At 38.1% G+C, this 18,326-nt stretch overlaps 1 protein-coding gene and 1 long non-coding RNA gene across 2 annotated transcripts in view; one reads left to right on the top strand and one right to left on the bottom strand.

The window, feature by feature from the left end:
- Window positions 1-18,326, bottom strand: part of top3b (DNA topoisomerase III beta) — an 84,246-nt gene that overhangs the window by 43,130 nt on the left and 22,790 nt on the right. The window contains exons 7-11 of the mRNA XM_077523009.1: window positions 14,050-14,206; window positions 13,864-13,977; window positions 13,515-13,605; window positions 13,169-13,323; window positions 4,529-4,634 (exon numbers count right to left, since the gene is read on the bottom strand). Of these exons, the coding sequence (XP_077379135.1) occupies window positions 4,529-4,634; window positions 13,169-13,323; window positions 13,515-13,605; window positions 13,864-13,977; window positions 14,050-14,206 (623 nt within the window). The remainder of the gene's footprint in view (window positions 1-4,528; window positions 4,635-13,168; window positions 13,324-13,514; window positions 13,606-13,863; window positions 13,978-14,049; window positions 14,207-18,326) is intronic.
- Window positions 1-18,326, top strand: part of LOC144019753 (uncharacterized) — a 32,466-nt gene that overhangs the window by 2,250 nt on the left and 11,890 nt on the right. The gene's annotated exons all lie outside the window — the stretch shown is intronic.

Genomic DNA, 18,326 nt, shown 5'->3' with positions numbered 1-18,326 from the left:
ATTTTACATATTTCTTGTGTATTACTTTTATTCTGCTCTAATAATACATGGTAATATTCTTTCTTACTTGTTCGTATAATGTTTAATAGTTTATTTTTATAGGTCTTATACTTTATTTCAGCTTCTGTAGTTCTCAATTTAATAAATCTTTTGTACAAATTATTTTTCTTTTTACATGCATTCTCTATCCCCTTCGTCATCCATGCCTTATTTGGACCTTTATACTTTCTTGTAATTTTAATTAATGGACAGTGTTTATTATATAAAGAGATAATTGTTGACTGAAATTCACTACATGCAGTATTAGGATCATTATTTGAATAAACCTCAGACCAGTTTTGTTTCTCTAAATCCAACGTAAAGGCAGCCATGGAGCGCGGTGTTCTTACTCTTTTTTTCAAATGTGTACGTTATCGGCTTCATTTTTTTATCAAAATAGTCATAAAAAAGTGCAAAGACTGGGAGATGATCACTTATATCATTAATAAGGAGTCCACTTTCTATTTTTAAGTCAATTTTATTTCTAAATATATTATCTATTTGGGTAGCTGTATCAATTGTTATTCTACTAGGTTTTGTAATGAGAGGAAATAAACTATTACTATACATTATATTTATAAAGTCAGTTGTTTTCTGGTGTCCATTTGGATCTAACAAATCAATGTTAAAATCACCACACATTCTTCACATTTTTTTATCACGTGTATAACTCAGAATATCCACTAATTTATCATTGAATGTATCAAGACATGATCCAGGTGTCCTATATTTACAACTTATAATTATATTTGATGCATTTTTTACATATACTTCAATAGTTACACATTCCATTATGTTATCTATGATGGTTGTCAGATGTTCAATTTTTCTACATTTTAATACCTCATCAACATATATTGCAACACCCCCTCCCCTTTTATTTTCTCTGTTCATTGTAAACAGTTCATATCCTTCCATTTCTATATCACATATTTTCTCATTATCAAGCCATGTCTCTGATATTGCTATTACTTGAAATTTATTTATTTTACACAAGCATTCTTTAATGTCAGTAAAGTTTTTATGTAGACTTCTACTATTAAAATGTATAAGTGAAAATGCATGACAGTCCATATCTATGTTAGAATTGAATTGCTCACTAGTATGGTACTTACAAACAAGATCAAAATTATTACTATAAAAAAGGTTATCTGGGTCAAGGTTATTTTCTAGATCATAGGTCTTATGTTCAGTGTAATCAAATGTTTTGAAGTTAGTTTCATTTGAGTGTGGTTTTGCCATTTAGATATTTGTCAACTTTCTTAATCAGATGTACTACATGGTCCCTCAGTTTATTGATAAATTGTGTTGGTCATGGTGTACTTGTGCGGGGGTGAATTATAAGCTTATCATATCTTAGGTAGGCAATCTCTCCTCTTTCACATGCTTCTTTCATTTTTGGTATCAGTTCCTTCCTTTTTTTTTCTAACAGTATCAGTGAAATCTTCATTTATGTATATGTTTGTGCCCTTCAGCTGTTTTGCTTTTTGTAGAATTCTTGTTTTATCTTTATATTTTTCAAATTGAACTGCAATTTTCATTGTAAACAGTTCATATCCATCCATTTCTAAGTCACTTAATTTCTCATTATCAAGCCATGTCTCTGATATTGCTATTACTTGAATTTTTTTTATTTTGCTCAAGCATTCTTTAATTTCTGTAACATTTTTGTGTAGACTTCTACTATTAAAATGTATAATTGAAAATGCATGATAGTCCATATCTATGTTTACATTGAATTGCTCATTCGTATAGTACTCACAAACAAGATTGTAATTGTTACGATAGAAGAAGTTGTCAGGGTCAATGCTATTTTCTGGATCAAATGTCTTATGTTCACTGTAATCAAATGTTAAAATTAGTTCCTATTGTGTGTGGTTTTGCCATTTTGGTATTTGTCAGTTTCCTTAATCAGATATACTACATGTTCTCTGAATTTATTCAATTTGTACATTTTCAATGTGATCTTCATTTAGCCATATTGCCATCATGACAATCACATTGAAGTCCTGTGCTAGATCAACCAAAAAGTTCTTTTTTGTATGAGGTCACCAGGTTTAACCAAATGTGCCATCTATGTCACTTAAACACATCCAAGTCTGTGAGATCTCTTATTACTAAAACTTTCGCCTCCTCCGGTATTCCTTTTAATTTAATAAGAACTCTACAGTTTCTTGTATCTTGTTCTGTTTCCTAAGGATCCTAGCTTGTCTAGCAATGTCGGCATTCTTCTTGGTTAAATGTTTGTTAATGTAGACTTTTGTTCCTCTCAATTTTTTGGCCTGTCTCAGAAGATCGATCTTACTTTTTTTGTTCATAAACCGGATAACAACAGATGAATTTGTTCTGCTATCCTTTCTTGGAAGTACATAACAGTCTGAAATTGCTACACTGTCAATATTAATATCTTTGGAATTAAAAAACTGGAGTACTTGATGTTCCAAAGAAAGCATCTCCTCAGGTGTGTCCTCCTCGACTCTCTGTAGCATAGTTGCCCTTGCATATGAACAGTGACTAGTATTTAATCCACTTACAATAACTTCATCCATCCTCGTGTACTGCTCCAGTTCATCCACTCGCCTTTCTAAAAGGTTAATTTTCTTGTCCTTTTCTAATACTATTCTCTTCAGTTCACGAGCTTCGTCCAACAACCCAAGTAGTAGTGTTTGTTGCTTTAACATGTTAGCAATTTCTCCTGACATATAGTTAAGAGACTGCTTGATTTCTTCCTTTTCCTCATCATACAAACTGCGATTACTCTTAGGTGGCATTATCACGGTCAGCGTCGGCTAGTAGCTAGCTACCTCACAAACACCGACGTGCAGATTTAGAACAATGACGGAGTCAGCAAGCAGGCCCTACCAGCGTTGACGATGTAACCAGCAAGCAGGCGAACGACAGCGATGGTGGGACCAACGAACAAGCATGGCGAGCAGTGGTGAAGTTGGAACTTGCAAGCAGGTAGACCGTTCGAGGGGGCAGCTATAGTGGAGTCTGCGAGCGGGCCCGTCGGGTAGCGGTGACGAAACTGGTGAGCACTGAGTTTTTCTTGTACTTGCATGAGTGACAAAACCTATACGCAGCAAAGATGCACCAAGACTGTATTTTTCTAGCTATCTTTTATTTTATTTTTATCCTTTTGTCTTGCTTCAATATAGTTTTATTTAGCCTTTAAATGGCAATTGCGCGGCAGGCGGGTGAAGTTACGATATAGACGCATATTGTTGCGCAGCGCGATGATGTAATGCATGCACTACGTGTCCACATTAGTTATCACTAATGTGATTTGTTGCATGAGGCTTTTTCAAGATAGGTGATCAATGTGAGAAGACGGCCGTTTAAGATGTTTATTTGCGTGCAGCTTTCCGTTTTCCGTCCCGCTGCGTGCTTGTGACGTCGGATCAAGTCTGCAAAACATTATAATGTGACCCAACATCCAGCATGCATGGCGTTTGAGGAATAGAAATACATACATTTTTTTTGCGACTTCTCCGTCCCAAAACCGTGAGCATTCTTCACCACAGTTTGTGCACTTTTGCACTCATCCCAGAATCATTCTCTAAAAATATCAAAAGTCACACTATTTTTATTTTATGGACGGGCATCCACCTCCCAACATTGCCATCATTACAGGCAACAGCGACGTGAATAGTACAAAAGTACAAAAAAAAATATTGTGACTGTCTTTCTAATATTTTCAGAGTATGATTTGGGCGTAAATCGGGATGTGAACCTACATTTAGTGAGAATTGATCACGTCTTTGCGACGGATAAAGCCTATATCTATTTTTTTTTTTAACTCTTTGACTGCCAAAAACGTTTAACGACATATGCTAAAATCCTAATGAATGCCGCCATAAACGCTAAATGACGTTTACTACGTTTTTTTGTTTTTTCCTCTCTCAATGGGCAGTGCAACGTCTTGTGCAGCACTGCTTGTCATTGGCCTTGTGAAATCAAAAACACTCACTTACTGTGGCCAGCAGATGGCAGCATTGTATCTCTTTTCAATGGGCTCCCTATGTAGCAAATTACAATAAAACATGACGGGTGACATGAATGATCAAAGCCGTTGTCACATTAAATCTAATTCATAGAGTGTCACTAAACAAAAAATATATTGGTGTCAAAGTCAAAGTTGTGCACAAAATATATCTTTTCACAGAGTTTGTTTTCTCTTATTTTTTTTCCATTTTGATATAACTAGCACTGTCGGGGGTTGTTTTATTTTTTGATAACGTCTTCACTCACGCAAACACTCCCTGCCCTCCCTCTTTTTTTTTATGCTGCCTCCCTGACCAAAAGTGTGGACGCGGTGCTCTTGGCAAAACAACACGCGATGATCGGGTGGTGTCTTGTCGGTTTTAGATGTGTAGTGTGGCCACACATCCGGTCCACGCCACAGAGCGAATTTATTGGTTAATCTGACATCTTGACTGTTGTGAAAGACAAAAAAAGTGATGTAATTTGAGCTGGATATAAGACTCACCCAATTCTTCTTCTGAGGCAGCACGCATGGGAGTTATAGGTGGATGATCGCCAACATCAACTCCTTTCTTGGGATGGTTTATTCCATTTGACAGAAGATTTTTCACCTAGTGATTAAAAATAGAGCCACATAGAATTGTACGGTAATTATAATGTACATTTGCCATGTACAGTCATGTGAAAAAAAAAAAAAAGTACTTGATCACAATTTTGAAAACTCTATTTTCAAGTAGGTATTTACTATAAGCCTGTATCTAATACATTCATCCATATACGTAATCAGCATCTGTCCATCCATATTTGTGACGTCATAATGCACGTGGCCTCGTGTTCACAGAAGATGTATCATGGCGACATGGCAATCGCCAGTGTAGGCTTGCTTTTTTTTTTTTTTTTTTTTTAAACTGTGTCTCGCCAAAATGTTGCCCTCGCAGTATTTTGATGCATTTTTGGCAACTTCAAAAAGAGTTACTGGTTGTCTTTGAAGCAGAGATAACAATGAAATTCAGCTTCATGATGCTTTACAGCAGGGGTGTCCAAACTTTTTCTTTTGAGGGCCACATACAGGAAAACAGAAGTGCGCAAGGGCCACATAATGGTATGAAGAGAAATTGTGTTTAGTCCTAAAAATTGTACAAATAATTTATTTGTGCTTTTGCATATTTAGAAAAATGCTACAGTATATAAACCGATTTATTTGTAATATGGCAGCAGGGTTATTATAGTTTTGGAATTTTTTATTTTAGTTAGTTTTTCCTTGAGTTTTGATTTTAATAGTTAATAGTTTTAATTAGTTTTTTTTAATTAGGGTAGTTCTGTTATTTTTTATTAGTTTTAGTTCTTTAATAAATGCTTAGTTTTAGTTTAGTTTGTTAGTTTCAGTATTAGTTTTGTTTCGTTATTATATATTTTTTAAATGTGTATTAATTGTGCACAATATTTAAAAAACACCACACTTTCAAACGTCATTATTCCGGTTTATATCAAAATAAATCTACTAAAAATCACATTTAAAATCATCCCCAAAGGCTCATACATTAAATTAATTACCAAAGACTAAAACAAATGACGTTTGCTACAATTATAGTTAGTTTTAGTAAACATAAAATGTAGTTTCAGTTAGTTTTGTTTTTTTAAAAAGCAATTTTCTTTTCATTTCATTTTGTTAATGAAATTTTTATTTTAATTATGTCATTGGTTTTAGTTAACTAAAATAATCTTTAATGGCACCCCTGTTTTTCGACACCCTCCCTTCTTACTTTGATCATCTCCAAACATTTTTGTTTTTGTTAATTTATTTGAACTGAGTCAAATACCATTTTTAGCATGTGTCACGGGCCACTGAAAAATGGACGGTGGGCCGCAAATGGCCCCCGGGCCGTAGTTTGGACACCCTGATTTACACATTTCAATGTACTTGTACATGTTAGACTTCTAGTAGTATTCTAAAGTATTATTTGTATTCAAGATAATTTTGCAAACAATTATCGGCTTGCATATCAGTTATCGACATCGACACTTTCTAAATTATTAGTTTATCGGTATCGATTGAAAAGAGCATTGTTGTGCATCCCTAATCAGCACCGTCTTAAAATTCTTTATTATAGTATAATATACCCTTGTCTTGTGTATTGCAATACTCTATGGAGACGTACATATCCTTCTCACGTTCAAAAACTATCCAGCAAAAGAAATTCTGCCCTAATTCTTTTGGGTGAATGGGGTCAAATTGACCCCAAGGACATTAGGAGGGTTAAACAGTTAAATGTCTTAATTTTTAACATAAATGAAGAGACTCTGTATGCTTATCTACACAATACTGGTTCAGTCTACACAGATACCTTTCTTTCTTAGAGATTTTTTTTTCAGTTTTATACATTAAGACATTCATAATCAAATACCAAATCAATTACATCTTCCATTGTGCCACACGTTTCTCTGTCAGCTTTCAATAAGATATTGGGGGGCCTAACCTTGCACTCGCAAGATGAATTTTCGCGGTATTTGTGAGTTCACAAACTCCCGAGAATACATCATGTAACGCTCCCACTGAAAACCGCCGTTCCCGAACCACTGGTGTTTCAGACCAATCACAGAGCAACATTGTGTTTGGGGGCGGGATATGCAACTGTGACGAAACCAGAAAGCCAAGCGCCGACGCCAGAGCTAACAAACAAACCCAACATGGACGAATGGACGCTGCAATTAATTCTGTTCTCGCAGTTACTCACAGTTGCCTTGTTGAATGTTGAACAGTGAGGGGCGCTTCGTGCATTTCCAGCTGGTAAGATGTTCTTGCTTTTCCCCCCTTCGGCAAGAACGAACACAAAATTTTCACCCGTGGCCATAATTGGTTATTTCGTCGGGAAAAGGCGGGACATTCTATACAACAATTCGAGCCGATTGGACGATGCGACATTCTACACGTTTGTTTTAACCAATCACGGCCACGGGTGAAAATTTCAAAATGTCATCTCCGTTCATGTCGAAGGGGGGAAAAGCACGAACATCTTACCAGCTGGAAATGCACGATGCACCCCTCGCTGTTCAACATTCAACAAGGAAACGATGAGAACAGAATTAATTGCAGCGTCCATTCCTCCATGTTAGGTTTGTTTGTTAGCTCGGCGTCAGCGCTGGCTTCCTGGTTTCGTCACAGTTGCATATCCCGCCCCCAAACACAATGTCGCTCTGTGATTGGTCCGAACCTTCGGGAACAGCAGTTATCTGGGAGCGGTACAAGATGGTATTCTCCGGAATTTGTGAACACACAAATACCACCCTGGCCCCTCTGCCTAAAGTGCCCTTAGAAAAGTTCGGGTTTTTTGTGTTTTTTTTTTTTTTTTTTAAATAAACACTTTACTGAGGACAGTTCAGTGTTGACACAATCTTACAAATGCTACATGATTAATCGTGTGTGCGTGGTCGGTGGGGTTTTATTTTTATGTCTTTCTCTCTCTCTCTCTCTATCTATCTACCGTTGGTCGGAGTGGGACACACACAAACGCACGCACGCATCTCTTTCCCCTGCTCCGCCACCAGTCAGATAACTTATGAATCCAGTGAAATTTTATTGGTTGTTTGCCCTCTATTCTTTACCTATAATCATTTTGTTGTGAAGTAGCATATGTCTCATACAGCACAAACAAGTGAGCATAAATTAGCAGAATAGCCACCTAATTAGCTAGTTTAAAACGCTATATGCTAATTCAAGAATAGATAACGTGATAACCACCACATACGTCAGTCGCGTCAGACTGTCGGTGAAAGGAAGTTCTCTGTGATCCATGCATTGAAAAGCATTGGACTTTGGATCATTAACAATTAAAATACCCCAAAATTTTTCTGCTCGTGCCCACAAGGGCGCTCACATATGACACTTTAGCATGTCCACTCCAAAAACTCACTGCCCGCCATTGGCTAGTCACTAATCACATTCAAAAGCAGTCCAATACATCCTCAGTGGTCGAAGCATTTAAATTGAGTTGCATTGTGGAAATATCAGAAATGCCCGGATGTTTGGAATTGTCAATTGCCTGTGAGAAATACCCTTTTGCCTTCTTGTAATGACAACTGTCAGTATTATTCATTCTCAGGCCCTTGGGCTGTTTGGTTACTAATTGGTCTATTTATTTACTATTATTCCATTTGCGCAAAAAGTGCTATTTTTTCCCCCCCAGAGCACTTGCCCCCGAAAATGTCTGTGCACGCCACTGGTGTTCAGACAACAATAAAGTATCGTACACTGATTTTATATCAATTTTTTATTTTTATTTTTTTTGTGTGTATGTGTGCGTGCGTTTGCGTGCGTGCGTGCGTGCAAATACGTATACATTTATACTCATTAATTCACCTAAAACCTTATAAATATCCCATTACCCTTCGCCTTAACCAGGTACTTCAGAATCTTGCCAGAGTCGTGAGGTTCAAATTGTCAGGAGACCAGAGAAAAGGTCAGAAAAAATAAAGAGAAAAGAAAGATAAATCAAAGTGAAATCCAGCACCGACCAAACCTGCCTTCCCCATGGTTACAAAATCAAAGTCTTACGCCAACCCCAGAAGCCTCTAAATTCCAACAAATTAGCGAGATCTCAAGAGACCAGAAGAAAAACTAAAGAGAGGAAGGAGGGAAGGATCGATGAGGCAGAGTGAGATCCATAGAAGCCAGTACATCCAATCCATCAAAGTGAAATCCAGCACCAACCAAACCCCTCCTGCGTGGTTACAAAACCAGTCTTATGCCAACCCCAGAAACCTCAAACTTCCAATAAATTGAGATCTCAAGTGACCAGAGGAAAAACTAAAGAGAGGAAGGAGGGAAAGATAGATAAAGCAAAGTGAGATCCACAGACACCAGCACCCACTGATTCAAGGGGCTGTGGGAGGGAGAGGCAAATTCTGTTTGAGTTTCAGTAGATGCTGGTGCGATGGATCTGGCATGCATAAGGACCACCACCAAAGAAAGAAGCCGTCAACCGCGGTCCAGCAAAGCGAGCACCGCCCCCCCCCCCCCGGAATCCCCAGGCCGCGGCAGCACCAAGGCCACCCCCACGCCACCCAAGCGGACACCGGTCGGCGAGCCGACCCGGACGCCCGGAACACCCCCGCCCCAGCCCCGGCCCACACCCCCTAGCCCAAGGCCGCAGAACGAGGCCCGGCGGGTCCCCACAGCGCCCCACCGGTCCCCAGCCCCCATCCCCCCACGACCCCCCCCGCACCCCACCCAAACCCGCCAGCCGCCACGACCCAGGCCCCGCCACCCCCGGCCCCCAAACCCCTCGAACACACCCCGACTCCCAACACCCAACCCCCCACCCACCCATACCTCCACCCCCCCTTCCAAACATTAACATCGATATTTAGAGATTTTTCCAATTGACAAGGATTATTTTTTTAGCAATAGTAAGGGCTATAAGTATAGATTGAGATTGTTTACATGGTAGCTCAGTTATTGTTAAGTCACCTAGTAAACACAATCTTGGAGATAAAGGAAGCCTACAGTTTAATATATCAGCGAGCTTTTCCAAGATTTTAGTCCAGAAATACAGCACTGGAGTACATGACCATAAAGATAAGTATCGGCAGTGTTTTGTGAGCACTGGAGACAAATGTCGGAGTCAGAGAGTCCCATTTTTTTCATCATATATTGTGTAATATATGTTCTATGAAGTATCTTATATTGGATAAGTTGCAAATTTGTCTGTTTGGTCATTTTAAATACATTTTCACAGATTTGGGTCCAAAAGTCTGGTTCCGGAACTATAGACAAGTCTTTTTCCCATTTTAAAGTCGGTAAATACGTTTTATTTGTGTATAAAAATAACATATATTTTTGATATTTTCTTTATTGTTGTTGGAGAAAACTTTATAATATCTTTAGCTAAGACAGGCAGTTGGAGCGTATCCTGAAGTGTTGGGATTTGTTTCTTAACCATATTTTTAACTTGCAGATAATGTAAGAAATTTCCGTTTTTTATTTCATATTTTTGGACCAAATTTGTATACGATATTATCTGAGAAAAGATGATGAAGGTGTGTAATTCCTTTCTGCTCCCATAAGCTTAAATGGAACGACTGATTATTAAGTTGAAAGTCGGGGTTATGCCAAATGGGAGAGAGCCCACAGGGCGCCAATTGGGAGTTTGTAATTTCTAATGCCTTCCACCAGGCAGTCAGGGTGGCGGCTATCATTGGGTTTTTAAAACAATTATGTCGTTTTATTGATTTTGTAATAAAGAGTAAATCTAACAGTCTAAGATTATTACAATCCTTCTGCTCCAATTCCAACCAACAGTTAGTATCTCTGTTGGGTTTTGTCCATAGCACAAGATATTGTAGTTGATTAGCTATATAATAGTACATAAAGTTTGGTGCCTCTAAACCTCCTTTAGATTTACTTTCCTGAAGAGTAGATAGACTAATTTTGGCTTTTTTTTTTATTCCAATAGAATTTTATGATAGCAGAGTCTAGCGATTGGAACCAGTTAGACATAGGTTTAAATGGAATCATTGAAAATAAATAATTAATCTTTGGTAAAACTTTCATTTTTATAGTAGCTATCCGTCCTATTAAAGAGATCGGAAGATTATTCCAGCGCTCCAGCTCACTTCGGATGCTATCCAATAATGGTAAAAAATTTAAAGAAGTTAATTCAGTTAACTTAGGTGAAATTTTAACACCTAAGTATTTTAAATTACCTGTAGGAAAGGAGTAGTGTGGATCCTGACTTGTAGGGTTCCATGAATTTTCTGTAATAGGTAATAATGTTGATTTTGTCCAGTTAATAGAGTAATCTGATAAGTGAGAGAATTTAGTTATTAAGTTAAATGCTTCCCCTAACGAGATAGCAGGTTCTTCTAAATAGAGTAATATATCATCGCCATATAGATTAATTTTATGTTTTATTGTCCCGGAGTGGATTCCTTGGATCCGTCTATCCTGACGTATAGCTAATGCAAGCGGCTCAATAAATATAGCAAATAATAATGGAGACATTGGGCACCCTTGTCTTGTACCCCTTTGTAGAGTAAAACTCTGTGATGTAATCCCATTAGTAGTAACTGTAGCTTTAGGAGAATCATATAATATTGAGACTCATTGAATGAATGACTCCCCAAAGTCGAATTTATTTAAGACAGCAAAGAGGAAGGACCAGTTAACTTTATCGAAGGCTTTTTCTGCATCCAGCGAAATAACAACTGCCTTTTTATCATACCGCTGTGACATACTAATCAAGTTAAAGAACCTCCTAATATTATTAGTAGAATGACGACCTTTAATAAAACCTGTTTGATCGCTATGAATAATTGTCGAGATTACTGTCTCTAGTCGAGATGCCAAGGCCCTAGCGATAATTTTAATATCGGTATTAATTAGTGATATCGGTTGGTAACTTGACGGGAGGGTGGGGTCTTTTTCTGGCTTTAATAAAAGTTTAATTGCTGCTATATTCATATCTTGACGTATATCACCCTTACTTTTAATTTCAGTTACTACTCTTAGAAATAATGGAGCAAACATTAACCAGAAATGTTTAAAAAATATAGCCGGATAGCCGTCTGGACCAGGTGCTCTGCCATTAGGCATACTGTCTAAAGCATGATACAACTCATCTATAGTAAGCGGGGCATCTAAAATATCTTTATGTTCAGTAGATAACTGAGGTATATTTAAGCTATTTAGGAATACCTCAATATGTTCAGGGTTAGGTCTATTAATTTCTGAGTATAGATTTCGATAATAGTTGTAAAAAATATGGTTAATTTCTTCTCGTGATTGTGTGCATTCACCATTTATATCTTTAATAGCCGTTATAAGAGATTTTTCCCGATTCCGTTGAAGTTGATTTGCCAGAAATTTACCTGATTTATTATTATGTTCAAAATTATTATATCTCAACTGTTGTATTATAAACTCTATCTTTTTAGATGTTATCTAACTGTATTTTTATATTCTGTAGATTTTATATCAATTTTAATGTAAACGTAATATTCTTAGCTCCACTTTTCATAGCTTGCGCGTAACTTGCTTAAATCTCACAATAAAGTAACTATTGTAAACAGTGTCTTCCAAACCACCCATCCGGCATTCTGTCACTTGTGCAAAATTACAACTCACAATATTATTTGGATATAATTGAACTTAACTCTTTTACTGCCACACATTATCAAAAAACAACCCCCAATGCCAGCGGATTTCGAGCATTCTAACTCATTTTTCGAAGCAAACAGAATATTGTGTTCTTTTGCCACATATACAACATGGGTACCTCATGAAAGATCGCATTCCATTCTTTTATTAGAAAAAAAAAGTGTGTTTCTACCTTATTCTGCTCTTTAGTAATCATCATTTGAAAATAGGTAAGTTGAGTGACATTGAGCCAAAATTGAAAAGAAAAAGATAAATTTTCTCCATAACAGTGACTTTGATACTAATATTTTTGGTTTAGTGACGCTCCGTCAAATTAGGTTTAATGTTACAAAGGCTTTGATCATTCACGTCAACCTTGAAAACGTTCTATTTCATCAGATTGCATCATGTTTCATTGTAATTTGCAGCTCTAGTTAGGGCCCGAGCAGCTACTGCTGCGAGGTTAAAATAAACTTGAGTTGAGTTGAGTAATTCCATACACTGCCAGCCCATTGAAAAGAGATACAATGCTGCCATCTGCTGGCCATAGTTAGTGGATGTATCTGCTGGCCATAGTTAGTGGATGTTTTTGAGTTCACAACTTATTGACTCGGCTGTGCTGCACTTGGACTGACTACTGATATATTAAAAAAAAAAAAAAAAAAAAAAAAAAAAGTAGTTGACGTCACTTAACGATTATGGCGGCATAAATCGTGATTTTACTAACCATAATTAAACGTTTTTGGTGGTCAAAGAGCTAAGAACAAGAACATTTAATAGTCCAGAAAGAGTGTATTTATACAGGGTAAGTGCCTAGATTTCAAAATTTTTAAATCAGCAATTTTTAAAATGATGACTTCATCGAATTAATTTAATTTATTGCCCAGACATACATGATGGTGTAATTTCACACGTGATGTAATCAGACAATTAAAAAGTCAATTATCCACATACAGTAGGTTTCTGAATGCATCAAGCAATGAATCCGGTTTGGCATACTTGATCTCTTACCTCCTCTCCCCACAAACAAGAGTTGGTCTGCTGCTTAAGTGTTCCTTTCAGATCAAAATTTTCTGGATAGTGGGTCGTTTCTGTCCGAGGATAGCTGATGTAGCCCTGTGTGTACAATCGTTCAGCAATCTGCATCGTATACTGAGGACCCATACCTAAGACATCAAAAAAAAATATGCATCTAATAAGAACATGCATCTAACAGAAAGGACAAGAGTAATAATACATTAATAACTTTTTTTTTTTTACATATTTTGTTAGAAAATTATTATTATTTATTTATTTATTTACCAAGCTACTATGTTTCCAAGCTAAATAATGCCATGCTAATAATATTGTAGAATACCTAGGGAAGAGCTTGCCACTCTCAACATCTCTACAGTATTTAAAGCCAGGGGTCTCTGCTTACTCTTCTCCTTCTTAGTCACTAACTCCACCTGTATTGGGAGTGCAGATTAGACAGTATCAAAGAGGTATGTTGATATAACAAGGTTATATCATAACTTGGCTCAATCTTAACAGATATATTGAGATCATAAAATGCAATATAAAGCTAAATAATGCAGGAAACATGATAATGTTACGGGATACAAGGTTTTCAATGTACTAATATGTTCTAAATTTTAGGTTTAGAAAAATGGCAAATATCAATCAAATGATACAAAAAACAAACGTGTGTGTGTGCGTGTATTAACCTGAGCTTCTTTGAATGTGTTGGCCAGGTTGACAAACATTTGTCCAACCTCTTTGTCGAAGACTTTAACTCGATTCCAATCAAGGGTCAATGGGTTGTCTTTCCCTTTGAACACCTAACAAAAGAAAATGCTTCTCAATATAAGGCCAATACATTTATTGATGTTTAAGGTTTACGGCTGCTCTACCTTTGCATGTATAACCCAGTAGTTCTCTGGTTTAAAGGACTGGATTTTGTCACGACGTTCCACACAAAAGCCAAGAGTTGGCGTCTGGCAGGGTCCAAATGATATTAAAGAAGAGTCCAGATTTCCATACTTTCCTTGAAAATACTTTGTTTGGAACCTAAGAACAATTTGACATGCAAAAAAAACTTCATATATTCAATTATTATCCTCAAAGTGAGGATAATTGTGAATATATGAAAGTGAAAGAATAAAACCAATTGACCTTTCACAAACCACGCCCCAAACAGCGAAGGTCCGTCAAGCTCGTCTTCGCTCCATTGAAATTCATTGTAAAAATCGATCCACAAAACTTGTCAGCCTCAATAAAATTGTGCAAATTGTGATTGTGTTCATCGTTCTGACGTGACTCGTAAAAATACACGGTTTATCTTGAATATTGTTATTAATGTTAGCTGGATAACACCCTAGTAGGTTTACACTAGGTCTCATACTGCGAGCTCTTTAAGGTTTCATCGATTTAAACAAAAGTGAACATAGAATTGTAACAGGCACTTTGTGTTACCTCAGAGTAAACAAAAAAAAAACCCACACACAATTAGTTTACAGGTACATAATTAAAAAATGGAAATTATATTGCGCCATTACAATTTCCACGCAGACAGAGACAGAGAGAGACAGAGACAGAGACAGAGAGAGAGAGAGAGAGAGAGAGACCGTTGCCGTTGTTTACTTAGAACTTATAGTGAGACCTGTACGTTTTAGCCTCAATAGTTGTGAATTCCACTTTTCTGAATATTTTAGTATTATGAATATATTAGTATTATGAATATATCCTTCCACTGCATACTGTAGACACTTTTGCCTTGATCTGGAAGGTATTAGGCTTATATTGCATTCCAAAAACATTCACCGACATGCTGACTTGGTTCGTTCATTTACATTTTAAGTTTCCAGAAGGACGCCGGACCTGAAAGTGTCAACTGACGGGGGCGGGGCTTTTGCGAAACGTCAATTGTATTCATCAACACATATGTAAAAGTATAGTAAATCAGAGTTAAAACATACAGTCCACGTCAGATTAGTGTCACAGTTATTGTCTTAACCCTTTCATGCATGAATTATGACAACCTAGGTCAGGATTTTAGTGGGGGGGGGGGGTTTTGTCACTTTTTAGGCATGAGAAAAGGTTGACCTTAATATTTTTTTCACCATATTTTTTTTTCCAACGACTTTATGACATATACAACCCCTAGCAAAAAGTATGGAATCACCAGTCTTGGATGAGCACTCACTCAGACGTTTTATTCTGTAGATCAAAGCGCAATATTTTGGCTTTCAAAAACACTAAAATAAATTAAGAAAAAACATTGTGCTGGTCAGTAAATGTTACTTTTGTAGAGCAAGTGCAGGGAAATAAATATGGTATCACTCCATTCTGAGCAGAAAACAAGGACACAACCAGTCAATTTCCTCTCCTTAATTGGGCACCTGCCTCAGATTGCATCTGCTCGTTAGTCAGCAGTTAAAAACACTGCCGTTATCACACCTTGGATGGCTTCTGGACCAAGTGGATTGGCAAGAATCATCTCTTGAGACCAAAGACAGGATTAGCAAACTTCTTGAAGAAGGTAACTCTACACGTATGATTGCCAAAGATGTGGGCCATTCACAGTCAGCTGTATCGAAGATCTGGACCAAGTACAAACAGCATGGAAAGTTGTTAAAGTCAAGCGTACTGGTAGACCAAGGAAGACATTTAAGTGTCAAGACAAACAACTAAAGGCCATATGTCTTGAAAACAGAAAATGCACAACAAGACAAATGAAGAAGAAATGGGAGGAAGCTGGAGTCAATGTATGTGACAGTACTGTGCAAAATCACTTAAAAGAAATGGGATTTACATACAGGAAAGCTAAAAGGAAACCATCATTGATGCTGAAACAAAAAAGAACACTGGATTAAGGTTATGTTCATTGATGAGTCACGAATCTGCATTGGTCAAGGTATGACGCTGGAACTTTTGTTTGGTGTCGCTCCAGTGAGATTTACAAAGAGGACTGCCTCAAGAAAACATCAAAATTCCCACAGTCCTTGATGATATGGGGCTGCATGTCAGGCAAAGGCACTGGGGAGATGACTGTGGTTAAATCTTCAATAAATGCACAAGTTTACATTGACATTTTGGACAGCTTTCTTATCCCTTCAATTGAAAAAATGTTTGGGGATGATGAAATCATTTTCTGAGATGACAGTGCATCAGGCCACGGAGCAAAAACTGTGAAAGCATTCCTTGGAGAAAGAGGCATCCAGTCAATGTCATGGCCTGCAAATAGCCCAGATCTCAACCCAATTGAAAACCTGTGGTGGAAATTGAAAAAAATGGTCCACAGCAAGGCTCCAACCTGCAAAGATGATCTGGCAACTGCAATCAAAGAGAGTTGGCACCACATTGATGAAGAATACTGTTTGTCACTCATCAAGTCCATGTCTCACAGACTGGAAGCTGTCATAAAAGCCAGAGGTGGTGCAACTAAATACTAATGATGTGTTTTGATTGTTTTTTTCTTTGTCTGTTTTTCATGATTCCATATTTTTTTTCCTCAGAATTGAGTGATTCCATATTTATTTCCCTGCACTTGCTCTATAAAAGTAACATTTACTGACCAGCACAATGTTTTTCCTTCATTTCTTTTAGTGTTTCTAAAAGCCAAGATGTTGCACTTTGGAATGACCTTACGACTGTCTCATGCTTTTTATCTGAGTTTGATCTGCAGAATAAAGCGTCTGAGTGAGTGCCTGTCCAAGACTGGTGAGTCCATCCTTTTTGCCTGGGATTGTAGTCATATAGGCTATACACATATAGTCGTTGACCCCCGGGTGACCCATGCCATGTGTATAAAAGGCTATGGAACTTGGAAACCTTCTTGCGCGTGTAGCGATAATTGGGTCGTCTTTTTGACGAATTAATAATCTGGACGTTACAGAGGTAAATTGTATTTACCTCGATAACCTCTAGGGGCACCACGTTGGCTTTGCTTTGGGTTAACAGGAGCAAACAACGACCAGAATCCTTTCTTCATCAGTCATTTATAATCTAAAGTCGCCACACTCGATATTCAGTGGTTCGTTGTACTAACAAAAGAATAATAATCCACTCGGAAACACAGATGACTTAGGCGGAATAGAGTTAATAAAACATGCATTTATTCACGATTGCTACACTACAGAATCAAAACACTGCCTATGTCTAACTATCCTACCGTCAGAAGAAAAGAAATAAAATAAAGCTAATGAAAATAAGGAAGGAATGCGAATGAATAAGGAAACAGGAAATGAGAAATTTAACTTGCCAGATCTGTGATATGTTTCAAACGTAAGTTGCACACAGTGACATGCCGAATTGGGGAATCAAACGTGCACTTACGAGAATGGGTGCTGCGTCGAACGAGCAGAAACGGGTCTTTTGAAAAAGGGGGAAAAATAGTCAATGTTCGTTCAAAAAGGCAAGAAAAATAAAAACAAGGGGCTATTCCACAGGTGAGCAAGGGAGCCGCTCGGGGGCAGACGTAGCTGCGCGGCTCGTCCCTTGCATGGTCGGCGAGATGTTTCTGCGGCGTGGTTGGACTCCAGGTGTTGGAGCTCGGTCCGCTACGTGCCGGCGTACGGGGAAGGCCAGCCGTTGGAGGTGAGCTCGCACCGCGCCGGGGCGACACCAAATAGCAGGTGAGGAGCGGGGCGGCTTAGGTGCACAACCTTGAGTCCGGCGGCACATTGCAAGTGTACCCCGGGGCCGCGGAGCTCGTTGGTGACGGGCAGTCACCAATGGTGAAGAAAAAGGGGGAAAAAGGAAAAAGGGAGTAAAAGAGTCTCTTTGGGGTCAGCGTTGCAGTTTGCACCTGCTTTGGCGTGGAGCGAGTGTCTGCTCTCGTGGCAATGGTTGCTGCCAGGAACAAAAGGGGCCACGTGTTTGACAAGTTTCTTGGAACAGAAAGTTGGAGCAGGCTGGGAAACTTGCAGGTAGTTGGCCTGAGGATGGTCAGTAGAAGAAGCGTGGAGCGGAAGAGAGAGATCGGGAAGAGAGCGAGAGAGGGGGTCCCCTTGTCTTTTTAAAAGCCTATGGGCGGAGCTTCGGTAGGCGGTGGCAAACCCTTCTACTCGCTCACGCAGACTTTAAAAAGCAAATTATTAAAGGGATTAATAGTTTGGCATTAAATTTGGTCAGTCTGGCAAATCAGTTTTCCCACACAACCCGTTTAGCACACATCGTAATTAATACA

The sequence above is a fragment of the Festucalex cinctus genome, chromosome 5, assembly GCF_051991245.1.
Source record: "Festucalex cinctus isolate MCC-2025b chromosome 5, RoL_Fcin_1.0, whole genome shotgun sequence".
Classification (NCBI taxonomy): domain Eukaryota; kingdom Metazoa; phylum Chordata; class Actinopteri; order Syngnathiformes; family Syngnathidae; genus Festucalex; species Festucalex cinctus.
Note: the sequence above shows the minus strand (reverse complement) of the source record. Positions and strands in the feature narration are given on the sequence as shown.